Source organism: Thunnus thynnus, chromosome 23, assembly GCF_963924715.1.
Source record: "Thunnus thynnus chromosome 23, fThuThy2.1, whole genome shotgun sequence".
Lineage (NCBI taxonomy): Eukaryota > Metazoa > Chordata > Actinopteri > Scombriformes > Scombridae > Thunnus > Thunnus thynnus.
The window spans coordinates 26,115,865-26,140,806 of NC_089539.1; the positions used below are offsets into that span (position 1 = coordinate 26,115,865).

The 24,942-nt window shown below is 41.1% G+C and overlaps 1 protein-coding gene across 2 annotated transcripts in view; it reads left to right on the plus strand.

The window, feature by feature from the left end:
• kcnd2 (potassium voltage-gated channel, Shal-related subfamily, member 2) overlaps positions 1–24,942 on the plus strand; it is a 79,634-nt gene continuing 54,692 nt past the window's right edge. For both annotated transcript variants that reach the window (XM_067582005.1, XM_067582004.1), the window contains exon 1: positions 1–1,927. In XM_067582005.1, coding sequence (XP_067438106.1) covers positions 816–1,927 — 1,112 coding nt within the window. In that variant the 5' untranslated portion in view covers positions 1–815. The remainder of the gene's footprint in view (positions 1,928–24,942) is intronic.

Sequence of the window (24,942 nt, forward strand, 5' to 3'; positions counted from 1 at the left end):
AGGGGAGGAGAGAGTGAAGAGAGAGAGAGGGAGTAACGTGGGTTTCCGCTCTTCTCTCAGCAGCACCTGTGTGACCACAGAACGAGCCGCGAACATCTTCTCTCCTCCGCTGCGGTTCGGTTCGGCTCAGTGTGGATCAGCGCGGCTGCCGGAGCGGCGGAGCTCTCTCTCTCTCCCTCTCTCTCTCCCTCTCTCTCTCTCTGTCTCTCTCTCTCTCTCTCGTGTCGCTGTTCACCGCGGGAGCAGTTTGGGGACCGGGAGACTCTGCCGGGGAGACCCGGAGGGAGGGCATGCCTGCGGCGGCTCGGTGCCAGCTCTGCGTCCCGGTGAGGAGCGCGGGATTATCCGGACGTTGCTGAACTTGTTGCTGTCGGAGGAAACACCGACTAGTGAGGAGAAAAAGTACCGACAACACGCCGAGGAACGGCTCTATGAACCGGATCTTATCTGACTACTGAAGCCTCGGAGTGTTTCTGTCTGTGGAGGAGAGTTTATTCAGTTTTTCTGCTTCTCAAACACACAAACAGCTGCTGAGCTCGGACTGCTCACATGTGGATTTCTTTGTTTTGGGCTGTTTTTTTGAGGTGACTTTGCTGCAGTTTCGATTTTACGATTTCGTGCGTAAAATCCATTTTTCTTCTGGAGAGAGTCGCTTTAGTTCCATCTGTTGCCTGTTTCTCTGTGTTTCGTCTCCACATGTCCTCCCGTTGCTCCGCGGCTCCGTGAATCCTCCTCTAACGCGCTTCTGTACAGCTCCAGGACCCACCGGGCTCCTCCAGGACCTCCAGGACCGGGCTGCTCCAGGACCGGGCAGCATGGCAGCAGGAGTGGCGGCGTGGCTGCCGTTCGCCCGCGCGGCGGCCATCGGCTGGATGCCGGTGGCCAGCGCGCCCATGCCGGTTCCCCCGAAGCAGAAGCAGCGCGGGCAGGACGGGCTGATCGTGCTGAACGTGAGCGGCACAAAGTTCCAGACGTGGCGGGACACTCTGGAACGGTACCCGGACACCCTGCTGGGCAGCTCGGAGCGGGACTTCTTCTTCCACGAGGAGACCAGCGAGTACTTCTTCGACCGCGACCCGGACATCTTCCGGCACATCCTGAACTTCTACCGCACCGGGAAGCTGCACTACGCGCGGCAGGAGTGCATCTCCGCGTACGATGAGGAGCTGGCGTTCTTCGGCATCATCCCGGAGATCATCGGGGACTGCTGCTACGAGGACTACAAAGACCGGCGACGGGAGAACCAGGAACGGATCCAGGACGACGAGGAGAGCGACCAGACCAACGACCTGGTCTCGCCGGACATGAGTTTCCGGGAGACAATGTGGCGCGCCTTTGAGAACCCGCACACCAGCACCATGGCGCTGGTCTTCTACTACGTCACCGGCTTCTTCATCGCGGTGTCGGTGCTCGCCAACGTGGTGGAGACGGTCCCGTGTGGCTCCGCGCCGAACCGCGTCAAGGAGCTGTCGTGCGGGGAGCGGTACGCGCTGGCTTTCTTCTGCCTGGACACCGCGTGCGTCATGATCTTCACGGTGGAGTACCTGCTGCGCATGCTCGCCGCGCCAAGCCGCTACAAGTTCGTGAAGAGTGTGATGAGCATCATCGACGTGGTGGCCATCATGCCGTACTACATCGGCCTCGTCATGACGGACAACGAGGACGTGAGCGGCGCCTTCGTCACTCTGCGCGTCTTCAGGGTGTTTCGGATTTTCAAATTCTCGCGGCACTCCGCGGGACTTCGCATCCTGGGCTACACGCTGAAGAGCTGCGCGTCAGAGCTCGGCTTCCTCCTCTTCTCCCTCACCATGGCCATCATCATCTTCGCCACCGTCATGTTCTACGCAGAGAAAGGATCCAGCGGCAGCAAGTTCACCAGCATCCCCGCCGCCTTCTGGTACACCATCGTCACCATGACAACGCTGGGGTAGGTGATGCTGAGCGCGCGCGCGTGTATGTGTGTGTGTTGAGCTGCTTCTGAAACTCCTCAAAAGTTTGAAACATGGAAGCAAAACTTGTTCAAACTGCTGAGAAGTTCAGTTGAATGTGTGAACATCTGTGAACATCTGGAGGAGAGAAGCCCGTCTTCTGTGTTCTCGGCTTTTTAGTCTCAATATGTTTGAGATGTTTGCAGGAAGTGTTGAGCAGCGAGTGAAAGCTCTGGGTTGTTGAATGTTCTCAGTGAGGATCAGATCAGACGTAGGATTGAACCTGATGCTGTTGTCATGACGCTTCGCTGTCCGTGGTGCTGAAACCAATCAGCTCCTCTGCTCTCATTAAACACATGAAGTTCATGTTGGAGGTTCAGCGTTTCCTCACAGTTAGAATCACCGTCTCGTTCTTCACACTTTCATCTTCTAACAGTCACATCTGAGGCACAAACGCTCGATAAATATAATGTTGGAAGATGAGGATAAAGCTCACAAACTGTTTCCTCGCAGCGAAACAGATCGAAGTTTGTTCATTAAAATCTCTCAGCAGGTTTTATCTTTTGTTCATTTCACAACAAGCGTCTCGTTTTCTTTTCAGGTTTAACTGTAGAAGGTGTGATGACTGCTGTTTGGACGTAAACTAGTTCATGCTGTGTTCAGAACACACACACACACACACACACACACACACACACTAACACACACTAACACACACACACACACACACACACTAACACACACACACACTAACACACACTAACACACACACACACACACACACACACACACACACACACACACACACTAACACACACACACACACACACACACACTAACACACACACACACTAACACACACTAACACACACACACACACACACTAACACACACACACACACACTAACACACACTAACACACACACTAACACACACTAACACACACACACACACACTAACACACACACTAACACACACACACACACACTAACACACACTAACACACACACACACACACACTAACACACACACACACACACTAACACACACACACACACACACACACTAACACACACACACACTAACACACACTAACACACACACTAACACACACACACACACACTAACACACACTAACACACACACTAACACACACACACACACACTAACACACACTAACACACACTAACACACACACACACACACACTAACACACACTAACACACACACTAACACACACACTAACACACACTAACACACACACTAACACACACACACACACACTAACACACACTAACACACTAACACACACACACACACACTAACACACACTAACACACACACTAACACACACACACACACACTAACACACACTAACACACACACACACACACACTAACACACACACACACACACTAACACACACTAACACACACTAACACACACACACACACACACTAACACACACACACACACACACACTAACACACACACACACACAGACACACTAACACACACTAACACACTAACACACACTAACACACACACACACACACTAAAACACACAAACACACACACACACACACACACACTAACACAAACACAAACACACACTAACACACACACACACTAACACAAACAGACACACACACACACACGCTCTTGTTCTCGGTTAAGTGATTATTTTTAATGACATCGTCGTGAAGCAGAGAAAATGTTTCTGTTGTCAGAGTTTGTTTCATGTAGAAACAAACGTTTTAACGACACTCAGAGAACCAAACAGTCAGAGGAAGAAGAAGAAGAAGAAGAAGAAGAGGAAGAAGAAGAAGAAGAAGAGGCAGGTGAAGTAGTGAGGTTTTCATATCGTCGTACTGAGTCTTTTCCCTGAACTCTGACTGACAGGCAGGAAGACGACTGGAAGCAACTGAGATGAAAACTGAACCTTTCATCTCTGATCAGACACAATATAATAATAATAATAATAATAATAATAATAATAATAATGTAATGGAAACAGATTTTACTGACGATTATTTTCATTATCGACGAATCTGCTGATTATTTTCTCCATTAATTGTTTTGTCTATAAAATGTCAGAAAAAAGTGAAAATTGCCTCAAAATATTCCTTTTATTATCATATATGACAAACAAAACCATCAATTTGTCACATTTGAGAAGCTGGAAACAGTGAAACTTTGGCTTTTTTGCTTTAAAAATTACTAAAATTATTTATTTTTTGACAATCTACTAATGAATGAATGAATGAATGAGTGAGTGAGTGAATGAATGAATGAATGAGTGAGTGAGTGAATGAATGAATGAATGAGTGAATGAATGAATGAGTGAGTGAGTGAATGAATGAGTGAATGAATGGTTTCAGCTCTACACTGTCAGGTTTGTACAGTAACTGTGGTGGACAGTATTAAATCTGAATAGTTCTCTGATACTTCAATTATCTTCTTTTGTCAAACAAAACATTCAGTTTATGAAACATTTCAGGAGCTGCAACCAGCAAACATTTGGACATTTTTGCTTAAAAAACAATGATTTGATTTGTTGATTAATTATCTGGTGATTGATTGTTTCAGTGATGATCAGCCTGCAGGTTGGTTCGCATCAACCTGTTGGAATAAGAACGTGACGTCAACCAGTCAGTGACATATCGCTACGCTACGTTAATAAAATGTTTTATGATGTGACAGCGCCGTGGTGACGTCTGGTTCGGTTCAGACAACAACTCCTCCCAAGAAGTGAAAAATCATCTGAACTGCTTCACTTCCTCAGGTCATAAAGTCAAAGGTGACAGCTAACAGGCATAGCAGCTTCCCGCTAACAGGTGCAGCAGCTTCCCGCTAACAGGCATAGCAGCTTCCCGCTAACAGGTGCAGCAGCTTCCCGCTAACAGGCGAAGCAGCTTCCCGCTAACAGGCATAGCAGCTTCCCGCTAACAGGCGCAGCAGCTTCCCGCTAACAGGCGAAGCAGTTTCCCGCTAACAGGCGAAGCAGTTTCCCGCTAACAGGCGAAGCAGTTTCCCGCTAACAGGCGAAGCAGTTTCCCGCTAACAGGCGTAGCAGCTTCCCGCTAACAGGCGTAGCAGCTTCCCGCTAACAGGCGTAGCAGCTTCCCGCTAACAGGCGCAGCAGCTTCCCGCTAACAGGCGAAGCAGCTTCCCGCTAACAGGCGTAGCAGCTTCCCGCTAACAGGCGTAGCAGCTTCCCGCTAACAGGCGTAGCAGCTTCCCGCTAACAGGCGTAGCAGCTTCCCGCTAACAGGTGAAGCAGCTTCCTGTTAACCTGTAACCACGTCAGCCTGACTTCCTGTCTGGTTTCATCCATGAAGACTCTGTTTCCTCCTGCTCAGTGTCAGGAGACTGAACTCTCTTCTTCTTCTTCTTCTTCTTCTTCTCTTCTTCTTCTTCTTCTTCTTTGTGACGAGTCAGCCAGTCGCAGTTTCTACTTTCAGGAACAGAAATGAAATAATGGTGTGAGTGTCGCGGCTCATTGATCCGGAGCTGCTGTGAATATCAATGACAGAGAGATAAATACGCTGCTCGACAGCTGCAGCACACACACACACACACACACACACACACACACACACACACACACACACACACACATTCATTCAGCTGCAGGAAAAAGACTCCTTTTACTTACAGAAACACACCAGAAACCCAGACTGAGCTGCTGCTTCTTCTCCTTCCTCTTCTTCTTCTTCTTCTCCTTCTTCTTCTTCTTCTTCTTCTCCTTCTTCTTCTTCTTCTTCTTCTTCTTCTTCTCCTTCTCCTTCTTCTTCTCCATCTCCCTCTTCTTCTTCTTCTTCTTCTTCTTCTTCTTCTCCTTCTCCTTCTTCTTCTTCTTCTTCTTCTTCTCCTTCCTCAATATGCAATATGATCACATGACCTTGTTTTTCTGGCGTTCCAGCTGTGTGTGTTTGTAGGTGTTCAGGTTGTTTAATCAGGTTTAATCAGGTTTCATTCTGATCGTGGACTCACATACGTTGAGGCACATCTCTGTTTATCTCTGAGACACAACCTGTTGAAGATAAAAATAACTTTTAATAAGACTTTCCTGCTGCTGCAGACGTGATTCAGCTCATTAAGACTCAACTTCATGATACATGTGGAGGCACAATAAGCATAGAGATTATTAATCCTTCCTTCTAACTTCCAGCTGATTGGATGTGTTTGGTTCCCTCAGAAGAGCAGAACACAGTCAATAGATCAATAGATCACTAGATCACTAGATCAATAGATCTCTAACAAACATGTTGAACATCTTTCCTTCATAAAACATTTACAAAGCTGATTTAAAGTATTTTACATCCTGAATTGTTCACACAGCCGGATTAACCCCATAATAAACATGGCAGCACTCTACAGCTGAAACCATCAATCACTTTGATAACTGATCGATCAGTTTGATCACTGATCGATCAGTTTGATCACTGATCGATCGTTGAGCGTCTCTCTGGCAGCAGCTTTTCCAGTTTTCTATGAACTCAACATCTTTGTTGTCGTCTGAGTTTGGATGTGATGTCACAGCTGTGGGTGGAGCCACAGCTGCTGAGGATCATGGGTAGTGTAGTTTTCTGCAGACCGAACAGTCGACATGTTTCTGCTTTTAAATCCAGAAAACAAATCAATCATATAATTACATTATTGTGCATTTTATGGTTCTTACAGCGACGGCAGAGATTTAATAACAATATATAAACATGATGTCAGAGAATAATAATCTGACCTGTAATAATAATAATAATAATAATAATAATAATGATCAGTGTGTGACGTGGTCTCAGGATCAGGTTCTGAGGTGTCGTCGTGTTGTTTCTGCTGCAGAAACGTTAAACAGCAGTTTTATTTCTCTCTGCGGACGAACCGACAATAAAAGACAATAAAGGCGTCTGATTGATGATCTCGCAGCTTTTTTTTATGATGTTTTGGTCCAAACACAGAAATGTGAATCCCATTAAGACCATCATCACTTCAGCTCAGAGAACTGGAGACACGTTTACTGCTGATCAGCTGATTCTCTACAGGAAGAATAAACTAACATCACGTCTATGTTCACATGTTCACATCCATCAGTCCGACATTTATAACAACTACGAGTGTTTATTATAACGTCTCTTATGAAAACAGATACATTAATAAACACTTATATCTGCTGACGACGTCATTATAATGAGTTATAAACCATTTATTAACTGTTTATTAATGTTAAACAGCAGCATGTAAAGTGTCTCAGTTTGATAGTGAAGGACAGAAAGAGTCGTATGATTATAAATATATAATATATATATAATATATATCCACAATAACATCAATAAAATTACATTAAATACATTTTCTGATAAAAGTGTTTCGGTATGATAATCTGATATATGACGATACATTTAGATTCATATGTATTATATGTATTATTTATTCAAACAAATGGAATAATAAACATGAGAGAAACAAACAGATGATGATGATGAAGCTGCTTTATTCAACCAAAAATATTCAGTTTATCATCATAAACATCTGAGACCGTCAATAATATACAGAATATTTGACTAATAACTAATAAGTGGATGAAAACTTCCAGCAATGTAATTAGTTATTTACCATCTAATATATTTTATATATATATATATATATATATATATATATATATTATATATATATTAGTTACATTTATGTTTATTATTAATCATCTGACTGAAAGAGAGAAAATATTCTTCACGAGATTTTGAAACGAGTCCGAGTGAGACGTCCGGCTGCAGGTGAGCAAACACAAAGAGGCTGAGGCCAAAGGTAAAAGGGGTTTCCATGGCGACGGCTGGGACCCGGCTTAGCCGATTGGCTCCGAGCTCGTTAAGTCTGATAACAGACGATGTTAAACGAGTGTTTCTGGTTCATTCAAAACAAAGAAGCTGAAAAAAGACTTAAGCACATGTTCAATAATCAACTTTATTTAAAACACAAAGTCTTCATCAGCTTCTTCGTCTGTTTCTCATCAACGAGACGAGAAATGAAGTCGATGTTTGACGTGATGAAGATGAAACGTTTCACGACTCTTTTCATGACAACTGATGAAGATTGAGACTAGTTTTGGCTGCTGGTGTTGTGATGTCATGTTAGACTAGGAGGCTTTAAGACTTCCAGGAATCCATGATGAGGTCCTGGAAGTCCTGGAGAATCATTCCAGGAATCCTTGAGAGGATTTCAGGCACCGAAAATGTTTTAGTGAGGTTCAGTTCAGCTGGTTTACTGCGTCTGTGTTTACATCATGTTCATGTACAGATACACAGATACAATTATACACACACACACACACACTCACACACACACACACACACACACACACACACACTCACACACACACACACACAAACACACACACACTCACACACACACACACACACGCACACACACACACACACACACACACACACACACAGGGGGATCATATGGAGGGTGAGTCAGAGTCTGGAGGAAATCACTTCCTGCTCTTTAATAAACAACAACAACAGACCTGCATATATGTGTGTGTGTGTGTGTGTGTGTGTGTGTGTCTGTGTGTGTGTGTGTGTGTGTGTGTGTGTGTGTGTGTGTGTGTGTGTGTTTGACAGAAACCAGAAGGCTTTAACACAAACACACAGATGAGTCCGGCACTGTGGCCTCTCGTCTGTTTTTACTCTCCTCAGTCAAATCCTGAGTGATCAGTGATCAATAATCAGAGATGTTTGGGAGATCAATTCTCACTTTGGGGATAATCTGATGTTTCCTTTAGCGCCACCATGAGGTTTTATACTGGGCAGAAAGTGTTTCTGCTGTTTCTTTCTTATCGTATCCGATAAACGATGTGAACATGTTCAGATCTTCGTCCTGCAGGCTGAGCAGCGACATGCAGAGTCCAGCTGAGTCTCAGTTAAAGCTTCAAACATCAACGTCGTGATCACAGCTCGCGAGTTTCCTCCAAGAAAACTTTCCTCCACTGATGCAACGAGCCAGTCGCCAGACTCTACAAACGTAGCATATTAACATGTCTACCCGTTGAATAATGATGTTTTATGGTGTGACATCGCTGTGGTTCAGGTTTAGACACAAAGACCACTTGGTTTGGGTTAAAATTAAATAAAAACAGCTGACGTCTCGCTAAAAACAGGAAGTGGACACTGGTGTCGAGATGTTCTCTGCTGGTTTCCAGCTTACTAACCATCCACGAGTCCTCCTGATAGGAAAGATCAGCTCATATAGATCACTTGTGAACTTCGTCACTTTGGAAATGTTGATATGATGCGTATTTCACGTGTTGAAACGTAGATATTCAACGTTTCTGTGGTTTGCAGAACGTTTTATTCTGGCGAGCAGGCTGGATGCAAACACGTAGCAGATACGTTTGTTGTTTATTATTCTGTTATTTTTTACTGAATGAGGAAACGATGTCGTCCTCACAAACAGTAAACAGAGAAGTGAAAGACTTGATGACTGTTTCTGTAAAAAGCTGCAGGCTGTGAAACCGGAGCGTTGACCTGCTCACCTGGATCAGGTGTTTCACTGCAACATGTGACTCCTGCATCACGTGTGCAGCAACACACCTGATCACGGGTCAGCTGATCGGCTCACGTTGTTTCACCGTCGATGTGACGGGAGGTCAAAATCTCTTTCATCGTTTTTGACTTAAAAAGTTAAAATTAGTGTCTTATAATTTTGACGTTCTCGGTTCAAATATCTTTTAAAATCTCATAACTTGCTTTGAAAAGTGAAAACTGTGTCTCCATGTTGTATAATTTTAATTATAATGAAGTATATAAATATTGAGTATATTAAGTTTAAATTGTGTCTCATATTCTTTGACTTCATTAACATGTGAACGTGTCGTCATTTGGACTTAAAATTTGTCTCAAAATCTTTAAAAATACACAAAATTTTGTTTGTTTTTCATATAATCACAGTTTAAACTTTGAAAGTGAACATTTTTGTCAAAGTATTTCATTTTTTACATAAAAGGTAAAAGCAGCATTTTTGCTGGCTGATATTATAATGTTATAATAATAATAACAACAATAATAATAGTAAGTATTTTATTGTCTCGGGATTTCATCATTTTAACAATTATTTTTGGCATTTTTGAGACACTGACAGAAACAGAGAGACACAATATCATAATATATTATAGTATATAATATTATATAATATTATAATATATCATAGTATATTATAGTATATTATAGCACCCGCAGTATAAACAGTGTATTCTAGTGTGTATAATATACACTATAATATATTGTACACACTAGTATATATATATATATATATTATAGTATATTACAGTATAAACTGCATTTTACAGTATGTTCAGTATATTACAGTAAATTGTAGTACATATAATATACTGTAATATACTAGTACATGCAGTAGTATACTACAGTATACTGTATGTACTATAATTTACTGTAATATACCTAACATATGGTACATAATGTAATATAGTGTAATATACTACAGTACATACAGTATACTGTATGTACTGTAGTATATTACAGTAGTAGTTGAAGTATAAAGGCTCCTGTGTGTTTCTGCTCTCCTGCAGTCAGTAAAAAGGAAATAAAAAGCTTCAGCAGCAGCTGCTCTTGTATTTTTAGCCTCATTCAGACCATGGCGCCTCTTCATCTGCAGATAAACATCACACACACACGAGCACACACACACACACACACACGAGCACACACACACACACACGAGCACACACACACACACACATGAGCACACACACACACACGCAAACACACACAGATGATAACTACATCCGCTGCTGGCCGTATGGTAAACACAATCGACTCTCTGCAGCCTGAAAACAGAGTCACACATCATCATCATCTTCTTCTTCATCTTCATCACTTGCTGCTGCACGAAATGAAAAATGTAATCACAGTTTTTATTGAAATAGAAACAGACACATTGGACAGAGCAGCAGTCTTCATGTTAACAAGATCATAATTTAAATATATTTTACCACCATATTTGACTTTTCATATTTCAAAAGAAGCTGTCAGTTTTATTATTTATCACTTTATGATGTTTCTACCTCTAATATTACATAATGAAATATTTTTAAGAGAGTAGTTTGAATGGAGTCTTTTTATCTTCCTCAAACATGGAGTCACAAGCTTTAATCTCCAAAACAAACATTCATCTGATTTAATGCACTAATTGTCAAGTCAGTGTTATTTATATAGCAGCAGTCATCTCAGGGCACCTTTCACAAAGAGCCGGTCTCAACCGTACTCTTCAATTTAGAGACCCAACGTTCTCCAATGAGCGACAGCAGCAAGGAAAAACTCCCCTTTAACGGGAAGAAATGTCCAAAAGTATGTTGACAGCCCTGGTGTGGTTTGGGTCTGCTTTGTTCTAGCGAAGGTAAATATTAATCAATTAAAAGACATGATTCTATAAAAGTGGAGTTTCAGACAGGAAATGTAATGCTGCTGTTCTGTCTTCAGCGGCCCCTAGTCGGTCCCTGGTCGGTCCTGTGTTTCTTTTTTAAAATTTGCATTTCATTGTTTAGCAACAGTAACGAATGCTAGCTATCACATGAAGACAGTAAACAAAAGTAACTAACACTAGCTATCACATGAAGACAGTAAACAAAAGTAACTAACACTAGCTATCACATGAAGACAGTAAACAAAAGTAACTAACACTAGCTATCACATGAAGACAGTGAACAAAAGTAACTAACGCTAGCTATCACATGAAGACAGTGAACAAAAGTAACTAACGCTAGCTAACACATGAAGACAGTAAACAAAAGTAACTAACGCTAGCTAACACATGAAGACAGTAAACAAAAGTAACTAACGCTAGCTAACACAAGAAGACAGTAAACAAAAGTAACTAACGCTAGCTAACACATGAAGACAGTAAACAAAAGTAACTAACGCTAGCTAACACATGAAGACAGTAAACAAAAGTAACTAACGCTAGCTAACACAAGAAGACAGTAAACAAAAGTAACTAACGCTAGCTAACACATGAAGACAGTAAACAAAAGTAACTAACGCTAGCTAACACAAGAAGACAGTAAACAAAAGTAACTAACACTAGCTATCACATGAAGACAGTAAACAAAAGTAACAAACGCTAGCTATCACATGAAGACAGTAAACAAAAGTAACAAACGCTAGCTATCACATGAAGACAGTAAACAACAGTAACTAACACTAGCTATCACATGAAGACAGTAAACAACAGTAACAAACACTAGCTAACACACGAACACAAACGCTAGCTAACACAAGAAGACAGTAAACAAAATAACTTCCAATGAGACTAGTAGCTCATTGAAGTTACTTTTGTTTACTGTCTTCATGTTAGTTATGTTCATGTTAGTAATTTTGCTGTTGCTACTTTTCCCATTGCCAAACAATGAAATACTGATCAGTGGATGTATTCTTGTGCCGCAAATATGACTCAACCAACTCAGTTTGAAGGAAGTAATATCACCATTAAAATTAAAAACTTATTTGAGGTCCTTGACTTTGGCGACTCGCAAGACTCCAGCTCCTGAGTCATATTATTATATTATTAAAAGGCACAATATCCTCATCACTGACAGAGTGGTTTGATTGTTATTTGATATAAAAATTCTCAGTTATGATGAATAATATTCATATTTCACACTGTATGTTTGTTTTTAATTTCCTCTGTTTTTCAGTCTGCTGACCTTGTTTGTCTTCCCTCCTGATTTATTTAAACCTTCAACCTCATCATCCATCAGTGTTAACAGGTCATTATATCACCTGACAGCTCTGTGTGTGTGTGTGTGTGTGTTATATAATACATTTGTCCCTGAGGGTAATTACAGCAGGTGTGGAGCTGAGAGGAGAAACTCACCTTGTTTGTGCTACGTAACACCAGGATACAGTGACACACACACACACACACACACACACACACACACACACACACACACACACACACACACACACACCTGACTGACTGTTGGTTCCTGTCAGCTGTTGAACACCTGTCGACCAGTTTCTGTTTCGGAAAAAATAACAAAACAGAAAACGCTGCGTTTTATCAGCTGATCTGAAACAAACAGAAGAAGAAGAAGCGACTGGTTAAAGTGGGCAGAGACAAACACAGCATGTCCCAGTGAGACATTCTGTGTTGTCACTGGAAGAACTGGTTAGAACTGGGTATTAAGGAGGTTCTAGAGATGTTTAGGTGGTTTTGTATTGTTTGTGTTGCTGTTGTGTGCAAATAGGTGTTAATACATTCTAGTGGTCACTGAGGAGTCTGTAATGGTTGTTCATGAGGTTCTAGTGGTCATTAAAGAGGTTCTTATAGTCACTTAAGGTTTGTTGTCATTGACGATGTTCTTGGGGTCCCTTGGTGATTCTAATGGTAATTTAAGGAGGTTGTAGGCAGCTCTAGTGGTCATTAAAGAGGTTCCAGAGGTCATGTTAGTGGTTCTAAATGACCAGTGGTCCTGTAAATGGTTCTTTTGTTTTTTTAAGAGGGTGTACTGGTTCTGTAAGTGGTTTTAGTGGTCCTTTAGAGGGTTGTGTTGTCTTGAAAAGGTCCTTGATGTCACTTAGGTGGTTCTCGTGGTAATTTAAGGTGGTTCTAGAGGTTCTAAAGAGATTTTGTGTCATTGAGTAAGTTTATTATTTTGAAAGTGCACTGACACACAACACTCAAACTAACTTACCTTCTTCTCTGGGTCCTGTAGTTTGTTCTAATGGTTTTTAGGAGGGTCTCGCTGGCCTTGAGGGGATTCTGTCAGGTCTTTATCAGTGGCTACGTAAGTTTTTGGATCCACGTGTTAGACAGCGTTCTCCACCACCATCACCATATAAAGAAATATGTTTTGGAGAAAGACTTTTACAGATCCCCACACTTATAGAACCTGCGGAGACTCTGTCATCTGTCTCATATCTGTTAGTGTTTCTGTCTGTATACAGACTCAGACACACTGCAGGATGAGTCTCTGCTTCAGCAGCTGGATCAGTGTGCGGAGCTGCGTTTGGCTGCAGCCCAGAGTTCACTGAGTGAATCCAGGAGGGAACCCTGACACAAACACACCATAAACCCTCTGAGTGTGTTTCACTGTTTAATCGCTGCATTTGTTCTGTTTTCACATTCGTACCTGCTGATGATTCATGTGAGTGGCTGCAGAGGAGGAACAGATTCCTCAGAGTGATGAAGACTCAATAACACACACGTCTCTACTGGTCCTGCAGGGCGACGGCTCAGCGGTCGTCTGTCTGTGACAATATGAGGATGTTGCTGCTTTTCTGGAGAGTTGATGTGAGCCGACGCTGGAAAACAGAACACTGATACTCTGATGAGCATGAAGACATCACTGGAGTACAGGATAAAGTTGTATTCAAATTCAAATCTAATATCCTTGTTTATGCAATATTTATGTTCTCAGTGGCCTTGAACAAACACCATTTCCTGTTTTATTTATTTGGATCCACTATCTGGGTGGCAACTACTCTTCCTAAACATGACATCATCATGTCAAACACTAGTGTGATAAATCAACACCAATAAAACTACTAATAATAACAATAATAACAAGCAGCTGCAACATAACTTCAATAAGACAGTAAAGACATTTTATACAGCTCAGCGTTTACAGTGAGTTCATCTGCTTCTTATTTCAAACAGTCACATGTTCTGCAGCAGAAATAATCTAAATGTCTGCTGCTTTATGAGACGAACAGGAAGCAGCAGCTGGTTTTATATGTTTTACTTGTTAAATGTGTGAAGTCTGATGGAACCATGCATTCAGTCCTTGCATTTGTTTTTTGAGACAGGAAGTGAAAAATAACCTTATGATGCATGCTGGGTATTAAAGTTACAGCTGAGCGGTCGAGAATATGGAAAATAAGATTCAGCTTTTCACAGGAAACAGGAAGCAACAACACGTAGAGCTGCGACCGATGATTATTTTCATCATCGATTCATCTGTCGATTATTTTCTGCAATAATCAATTAGTTGTTTGGGCCATAAAATGTGGATCAGTGTTTCCTAAAGACGACGTCATCAAATGTCCTCAACTCAAAGATCTTCAGTTCACTGTCAGAGAGACCAAAGAAACCAGAAAATATTCACATTTAAGAAGCTGAAATCACAGAATTTAGACTTCTTTTTCCTAAAAAAAATGACTCAAAACAGTGAATCAATAAACTAAATAGTTGGCGATTAATATTCTATTAATTGACTCATCGATTAATCAACTAATCTCCAGAGTGAGATGATCAGCAGCTGCTACAAACTAGTCAGAGCTGGAAGTCAGATCTTTAAGATTTAATGATGAACCAAACACATAAAACATAAGAAAAGACATTATAATGTGAATATATTAGATAATTAAAGGTATGATACATTATAAAACATCTTATTTGAGACCTCCGTGATGTGAAATATGTTTCCACAGCAGCAGGAGTACAGAGAGTCTCTGTGATGGATCCGAACCAGCGATCCTCGGCTCAACGTCCTGCTTGTTGCCGTAGAAACAAACAGTGGATGTCCGTCCTGCAGCACATTAAACAGATGGATGCATCGCAGCAGAGCGATCAATATAAAACCTGCAGAAACAAAACAGCAGCAGGAATATAAACTCTGCTGACAGCGTCTGCGTTCACGTCGTCATGAGAAAAACCGATCAGCTTCGTATCTACAATGTGAGATTGATCACTGAGAGCGGGTATCGATCCCGCGGAAACACAGAAAACTAAAGGAATTATAGAGGAAATCTGTGGTTTGTTGTTGATATTTATTCATAACTGATTCATCTTCTCTCCTTTCAAACAAACTTCAACACATGACATGTTGAACTCAGGAGAAAATATATTGAGAAAACATCAGTTTATCAGGAAGGAAAAGTTCCTGCACAGCTGAATAACCTGGTGTTTAGAACATCATTTTCTGTGTGAAAATACCAGTCAAACAATGATGCCAGATGTTATAAATACTGTGAATTCTCTTCAGTGAGGTCAGAGTCTGGTCAGTCTTACTGAGCTGTGGACATTCACACAGTTTTCACCACAGTGGAAACAAGTCTGACTGGAATAAACTCACTATTATAAACTGAAGAATCAAACTTAAATAGTCAAGACAAGTTAAATTGTTTACAATAAAAACAAAGGAGAAGAAGATGTTTCTATCTGGCTTCCTGCAGTTAAGGTCTGTCTAAGTCACTAGATTTGTCGCTAGGCACTTTTTTGGAAAGAATGTGATTAAAGGACCAGTTCCCAGTGTTCCCAGTGTTTCTAGTGTGTTAAAGCAGCAGTCAGGTGTCTGTAATCATTCCTCCTGTTCATACTGGATATTAAAAGATCCTTCAAATGTGTTTTCAATGCATTAAAAAGTCTGAAAAGTCTGTGTGAAGCTTCTATTCAGCTTCATCAGTCTGAGTTAGTCATATCAAGTGGATATCTGACACATTTACAGTCTTTTTAGCATCAAATTCCCTCTTTGTGTTTCCTCGGACAGTGTTTCCCTGTTGAGCTGCAGGTGGAAGTATAGTAACAAAAAGAGGAACTTTGGCACTAAAAAGACTGTAACGTTGAAAGATATCTACTTGATTTGACTCATTTGGACGCTGAAGCTTCATATTAGCTTCAGACTGTGGATTTTGTCCTCCATCACTTCCATTGTAAGGTCATTATGAAGGGATCTTCTACTGGTCAGTATGAACAGGAGGAATGATTACAGCAAGAAACACAGCTTTAATGTTCATTTGGACTCCTGACTGTTGTTTTAAGACTCACTGGAAAAACTGTGAACTGGATCTTTAAAAGTTGCCAAATCCTGTGAGAAAGTCTGTAAGTTGGCAACACGTCTTCAGCATCTTCATCCTCTGACTGTTGTTGTTTGTTGTCTGTGTGTCAGAGCAGGAAAACACTTTCAGTGGAAGATAAAAGCAGTTTTTTGAAGCTGTTGAGGTTTGTTCTTGTTGCTCGGTGCTGCATCAGCGTGTTACGGAGCTGACGGAGTCTCCTGCAGCGAGAGAGAGATTCTTCTTTTCTTCGGGACACTGAGGGAGATTATCTGATGCTATCAGGGAGGAAAGAGTTTCCTCTCCTTCTCATCAGGCGTGTAGCACTGACATTCACCTTGGAGAGAACATTATCATGGAGATAAAGACACGACGTGATCTGCAGTCACCCCCCCCCCCCCCCACTCGCCCAGCGGCAGGGTACGGTGACCGCCAAACAGCAGCAGTGAGTTAAAGCTCTCTGTGGAAACACTGCAGGTGAGAGTTGGAGGATTGAGGGGAGTTTTAGAGCGTAAGCGTGTGATTGGACGACACGGTCACATGATAAAAAGATGAAGGATAAAGTGTATCAGGAGGATCAGGCCTTCCTGAGCTTCATCTTCCTTCCCAGCGTCGAGTCAAATCCCCGACCAATCAGAGCTTTGAAGTGCAGAGATTAAAGGATGTGAGTGATCCTGGCAGGTAGGACTCACCTTCCTCAGCGTTTTAACTTCATCGCCTCCAACCAGCAGCAAAACTGGAAGCAACTTAAAGATACCGTGAAGTGTTGTTGTCACGTCTTTACTGCGATGTGTTCGTCAGTTATGGAGAAACGTCATGTGATGTGGAGCAGACATATCATGTCTCATCATTAACCAACCAGCTCACACAGATAACGTTCATTATTTATTAAGTTAGAGCTGATACACCAGTAAAAATAATGTTTATTATAACAGAGATAGAAATGATATTCATATAAAAGTCTTTGGTGAAAAGTCTTCTACTGAGATGGATCCCAGTAGAGTCCAGACTGGTGATGGAGGCAGACAGACTGGGTGGAGACTGCATGCTGGTGTAGCTACGATTGATGTGTCTGACTTGTTTCTGACTTATTGCCACGTAGTTAATGTTCATTATTTATCCTTCTAGAGCGGATTTTTAATTCAGGAGAATTGACGGTCGCCAACTAAAAAAATGAGAAGCTGGTTCCACCTCGTGTGTAATTATTACAAGTTTGATGGTAAATCTGCCACACAAGCCGATTTCTGACACGATGAAGCAGCCGTATTAAAGATGAATGCTACAGTTTATATTAATGTATGTTTGTGTGAGTCAGCAGTTTCCCAGACTTCATGCAGAAAGAAACAAAATCCATCATCAACACTTTCTGTTCCCCAGTGACAAATATTATGTGGTCAAATGGTACAATAAAATCTATTTTTATTCCTGGACGAAGACTGAATGTGTGTGTGTGTGTGTGTGTGTGTCTGCAGGATGTTTTTCTGGGCGATGCATTCGCTGAGTTTCTGCAGGTCTGCAGGACTGAAGCTGCTTCCTGTCACACAGTGAAGTATCTGCTGTATATTTATGTGGAAGCTGAAGCTCTGGCGGCAGCAGCTCTGGGCTTTAGTTTTATTTTTCTCCATCTTTGTCAGATTTTTCTTGGCCGTTGTCACTGTGAGCTCACAGACGGTCGAGTCAGCAGATTAAAACGTCAACAGATGATGATGAAGAAGAAGAAGAGAACAATATGTCTTTCTGGGTCTATCTGAGTGTAACAATTGCAGCTGAGAGCAGAGATCAGTCCGGTAGTCCTGGTTGGTCCTGGTTAGTCTTCTTCAGCCTCAGAGGACTAACCACGATCAACCAGGACTGACCAGGACCGACCAGGACTAATCAGGACTAACCAGGACTAACCATGACCAACCAGGGCTGACCAGCACCAACCAGGACTAACCAGGACTAACCATGACCAACCATAACTAATCAGGACTAACCATGACCAACCAGGACTAACCAAGACTAACCATGACCAACCAGGACTAACCAGGACCAACCAGGACTAATCAGGACCAACCAGGACTAACCAGAAGTAACAGAGTCTGACATATATATAACACATTTCTGTTCATCAGCTCTGATCTGCTCGTCTCATGAGTTATTGCTGACTTGTTGACTAGTTGCTGACTTGTTGTTGACTAGTTGCTGACTAGTTGACTAGTTGCTGACTAGTTGCTGACTTGTTGACTAGTTGTTGACTAGTTGCTGACTTGTTGACTAGTTGTTGACTAGTTGCTGACTAGTTGTTGACTAGTTGCTGACTTGTTGACTAGTTGTTGACTAGTTGCTGACTAGTTGACTAGTTGTTGACTAGTTGTTGACTAGTTGCTGACTTGTTGACTACTTGTTGACTAGTTGTTGACTAGTTGTTGACTAGTTGCGGACTTGCTGACTAGTTGCTGACTAGTTGCTGACTAGTTGCTGACTAGTTGTTGACTAGTAGTTGACTAGTTGCTGACTAGTTGTTGACTAGTTGTTGACTAGTTGTTGACTAGTAGTTGACTAGTAGTTGACTAGTAGTTGACTAGTTGCTGACTAGTTGTTGACTAGTAGTTGACTAGTTGCTGACTAGTTGTTGACTAGTTGCTGACTACTTGCTGACTAGTTGCTGACTAGTTGCTGACTTGTTGATTAGTTGCTGACTAGTTGCTGACTAGTTGTTGACTAGTTGTTGACTAGTTGCTGACTTGCTGATTAGTTGCTGACTAGTTGCTGACTAGTTGTTGACTAGTTGTTGACTAGTTGCTGACTTGCTGACTAGTTGTTGACTAGTTGTTGACTAGTAGTTGACTAGTTGTTGACTAGTTGTTGACTAGTTGCTGACTAGTTGCTGACTAGTAGTTGACTAGTTGCTGTATTGCTGTGTGTTGTTGAGTTTATTTGAACGAACCCATGAAAGGAGGAGAACACGTGTCGTGTGTTAAACATGTTATAGTGACCGCAGGGCTGTTCGGCGTGTACAGTTAGACCCGTCTCCATGGCAACATCCCGTAGACCTGTGAGTTTGGCTCAGACCTCACATTCCTCATTTAGGCTGTCAGCAGGTTGTGTTGCTGTTGGTTATGTGAACACGTGTCACATGTTCCGTGTGGTGAAGCGTGTTGTCACCGTTAGCGTGTGTGTTTGCACAGAGCAGCAGAGCGTGAATTGGACATGCCTCGCCCTGCTGTATCACCACGGCGACCAGATGGTGCTGCTTGGAGACCATTGCCAAGGTGACCCCTGAGGTGCTGGGGTTGTCGACCCGCGAGGAACGACATTCATCACACACACACACACACACACACAGACACACACAGTACATATATTTATATACTGCTATACTTGTGAATTTTAAACACATGACCTGCTGTAAAGTCGTTCACCTAGACGGTCGGAGCTGACATGTTTGATCCTCTGATGCAGGAAGTAAATAAGTAAAATTCACAGTGACATTAGTCACAAAGTGCTTCACATGAGCATGATGCAACATACAAAAAAAGGAAGAAATCATAACAGATGAGGTGACCTCCCAAGTCACATGATTAAAACTGCAAAACTAAAAAATCTGCAATAAAAAATACACAATAGAAACATAAAATGCTGACTTGTTGTTTACAAGTAATCAGGTAATGAGACATTTGAACTGAATCCTACAGACGGGTGACAAATGAAGGTAAAACCTGGTCCAGGTCTGGACCCCTACAGTGAGGGAGTTTGGGGGCTCTGTTATGCTGGCATGGTTTGGGTCCACTTGTCCCCTTAGAGGGAAGGGTCACCGCTAATCAATACAAAGTAGTTGTGAGTGATCAGCTTTATCCTGTGATGACCTTCACAGTCACCTGATCTCAACCCAGCCGACGTGTTAGACAGCGCTCTGCATCATCATCATCACAACACCACATGAGGAAGATCTTTATAAACAATGATGTTCAGAGACTGTAGGATCAATAACCAGACTGAGGACCGCCGTTCCACCAGATCCCCTCAGTGTAGGGGTCGAGCATTCAGACCTGGACCGGTTTTTCCTTTGTCACCCGTCTGTATCTGCAGCAGGAAGCCAGTGAAGAGGTTTAAGTACAGGGGTGATATGAGATTGTCCGGCTGACCTGGTGAGGGGTCCATCCAGGACCATCCAGGATTCTGGATGGTCTGCAGACGGTCGAGGGCGGAGATACTAAGAGAGGAGAACAGTTGACATCTGTAGATCTGGTCACCTGCCTAACATGGGTGTTGAACGATGAGAATTGATCAGATGTTACCCTAAATTACGCAGGTTGGAGTGGGCAGTGGAGGAAAAAGGCCCAATACTTTTTATAATCACAGGGGCTAAAAACCAGAAGCTCTGTCTTGTCAGCACTGAGCTGTAGAAAATGTTCTGCTGTCCAGTCTTTAACAGTGTTGAGACAGTCTGGGAGCCTGAAGAACCTAAAAGACTGCAAATCTATGATAAGCAACATCAAATCTGTTGATTATCCGTCCCAAAGGCAACAAATATAAAGAGAATAACAGAGAGCCCAGAACTGAACCCTGCAGGACACCACAGTCGCTAATAGAGACGCTGAAACTTCCGTCAGTGAGATAAGATATAAATCAGTCTAACGCTGTGCCTGATTTGCCCACCAATCACGTAATCTCTTTATCAGGATATGAGGGTCTACTGTGTTGAACGCAGACCTGAGGTCAAGTCGTACTGGTACAGAACAATCACCCACATCAGAGGACATTAGTCTCAGTAGAGTGCTGTTTCCATAAACCATCCTGAAGACTCTGAAGGACTGACAGTAGCTGATACAGCGGGGGCCAATAACTGGCAAAACTTTTCAAAATTGAGAAGACGGCATTACATCCATTGGGCTAGAAGATAACTTCATTTTCCTAATTAGTCCTATCAGATCTTGTAAGCTGATATGTTGGAAAGAGTCCAGAGCAGAAGGAGATGGAGTGGAGCTAACCTAATAGCATTAGCTTATCAACAAAGAAGGTAAGGAACCTGTTACAAATGTAGAGGGCGGCGGTGAAACAATGTTAGTTATAGTGTCAAATAAAATCTTAGGAGTTTTTCTTGAAGAAGAAATTAAATTAGCTAAATAAGCAGTCTGGACTTCCTTAACTAGAGCATTAAAAGAGTATCAGAGATCAGAGAGTATTAGAAGATGCACCTCTGGCTTCCCGTAGTCGCTCTGTCCTGTGATGTTTGAATGTCTGTTCACACTTGTTGCTTCGTGTGTTTCCTCTGAACCTGCAGCAGTAAATACTGGAGCTGAGTGAGAACAAAGCTGTGACACCAACATGTTCACCATCATGAAACATCAGAAACAACGAGTTTGATTCAGTAAAAGATGGAAAAACTCTCCAGATTTAGTTTTTTTGTCTTTATTTTCAGTGAATTTTTCATCTTTCAGGTTCTTTATGTCTCAGAGACAGCGAGCAGATCTCAGGCTGATTCATTAAACATGGCTGAGGTCTATATTTAGTGTTGGTTTCCACGGCGATCACATCTGGATGTTTCATTCATCATCTGAACGTGCTCATTACATTTCACACCGAGCTGAGCTGACGGGGGGGGGGGGGGGGGGGGGGCACTGTCGCTTTAAATGTGATTAAATTTTTAAAAATTTAAATAAATGAATAGAAAATTAACATTAATTATTGTAAACAAAATACAAAACCAAACTAAAAAATACATAAAATAATATTCAAATATAGTTAAATAATGTATTAAAATTATTTAATAAAAATTAAATTACAAATAGAAAAAATTAACAAAATTACAAATTGAACATAAATTTGACACTTGAATTAATTTTAGCTTTGAAAAAAATACTTAAAATTTTACAAAATTTAAAAAAAATTAAGTTGAATATAAAAATGAATAAATAATATTAACACACAATAATAATTACAACAATTACATATTTCTTAATTTCATTACATTCATCAAAAGTGTAATTAATTATTTAAAATGTAATCAAATTATTTATTTTATAAATTAAAATATATATAAATTTATAATTATTTATAATCATACATTTATTGAACTAATTTAATTTTTTTAAAAAGGTCATTAAAACTATAAGAATTCAATTTACTTCATTATTATTATTATTATTAAAATTTAAAAATTACCCTCAAAATCTTACAAAAATGTGCAAATTGTTCCTCTAAATGATTCTTACAAACCATTTAGTGTAAATAATTTGTCTTTATTTCCTGTTTTTAATCCTTTTAAAAAGATTTAATGATAATTTATTAATTTCAATGAGTAATGTCTTGAATGTAAACCGTCAGCGTGATGAAATAAACAGAAGCAAAGAATAATGAAACAGTCAGCTGAGCTCAAACCTCCATGAAAAGCAGAAATAAAATCATCTGTTTCCTCCGTCCTGTAATAACTCGCCTCTGATTTCCTTTTTTTATTTCCCCTGCTGCTGCAGAGAAATCTAATCATCAGCTGCTCGACGCCATGAAAAGATTCATTTATTTCTCACATGAGCACCGAGAGAGAAGAAGAAGAAGAAGAAAGGATTTCATGCTTTTGTTCAGTTTTTAAATTATTATCTGTGTTCTCAGATGTCAGATCCTACAAAGAAGAAGAAGAACATGAGCTCTTCTTCTTTTGTTCTTAGTTTGCAGGTTTTAAAATCAAATCAGACAAACGACGATGGATTAAAACCTGTACGGAAAAATAAACATAAAGAAAATAAGAATAAAGTTACTCATGTTGACTTTATGAACGTTATGACTGCAGATGATGAGATATTAATAATAGTGAACATTGTTTAATGATGTTTTACTAAAACGTGAACATATATTAATTTTAGACATATGATTCTAATCAGGACATTTTATTACTTCTATATATTATTATATATTAATATATGTTTATAACTTCTATATATTATTATATATATTAATATATGTTTATAACTTCTATATATTATTATATATATTAATATATGTTTATAACTTCTATATATTATTATATATATTAATATATGTTTATAACTTCTATATATTATTATATATTAATATATATTTATTATTTCTATCCAGCAAATATCAAACATCTTTACCTGATATTAAACATACAGTTATATATTACAGAATGAATATCACCTGATGTTCAACCTCCTCTTCCTCCTCCTCTTCCTCCTCCTCTACCTCTTCCTCCTCCTCTTCCTTCTCCTCCTTCTCCTCTAACTCTTCCTCCTCCTCCTCTTCCTCCTCCTCCTCCTCTTCCTCCTCCTCTACCTCTTCCTCCTCCTCCTCTTCCTCCTCCTTCTCCTCCTCCTCTTCCTCCTCCTCTTCCTCCTATAATCCTCCTCTTCCTCCTTCTCCTCTTCCTCCCCTACCTCTTCCTCTTCCTCCTCCTCCTCCTCCTCCTCCTCCTCCACCTCTTCCTCTTCCTCCTCCTCCTCCACCTCCTCCTCCTCCTCTTCCTCCTCCTCGGCCCATTCTCTGCTGACGGCGGCAGGAAAAGCTGCTGTCGTTATCGAACACTGAATCAGACTTCGGGGCCAATTTGTTCTGCCAGTAATGAGGGTCAAAGGTCAACGGAGCCTCAGAGACCTTTAACGTGTTTGCAGGTTATTTAAATATTGACTTTATAAAGTTTCTGTGATGAAGACGCAGAGTCTGGTTTTTTGAAGGACTGTAATTGTGGAAAGCTGATGTTTGGGCTGATCAGGGTGATCGATCAGGGTGATTGATCACTTCTATCTGCTCTTTAAAGTGATTTGAAATGTTGAAACCGGCGGCGGCAGAGCGAGCGGTGTTGAGGCGGGACTCAGGAAGCTTCAGCGCTACGCCGAGTGTTTCCGTGACGACGGTCGTCAGCTGTTGGTGTCTCTACAACAAACCTCTGACCTACAAATGTCTTTTCATTCATAAACAGTTTATCAGTCATTAATAATCAGCTGATTAAGACTTAATGAAGCTTTCAGTTTATTCTTTAGGTTTTATTTATTACACTGTATTATGATCATGTGACTTCAGTGAAGTTTTTGAATAAATGAGGATCAGATTTAATGTTTGTTTTTGTTTATTCTTGTTTACTGCTGTCACATGATCAGACTGTCTGACGTTACTGCTGCTTTCATTAAGGCCTCTTCTGATTGGCTGAGGGGGAAGGTGGGGGCCACACCTCCAGCCAATCAGCCAATCAGAGTAGGAGCTCATTAATAATGCAGATTTATGTAAAT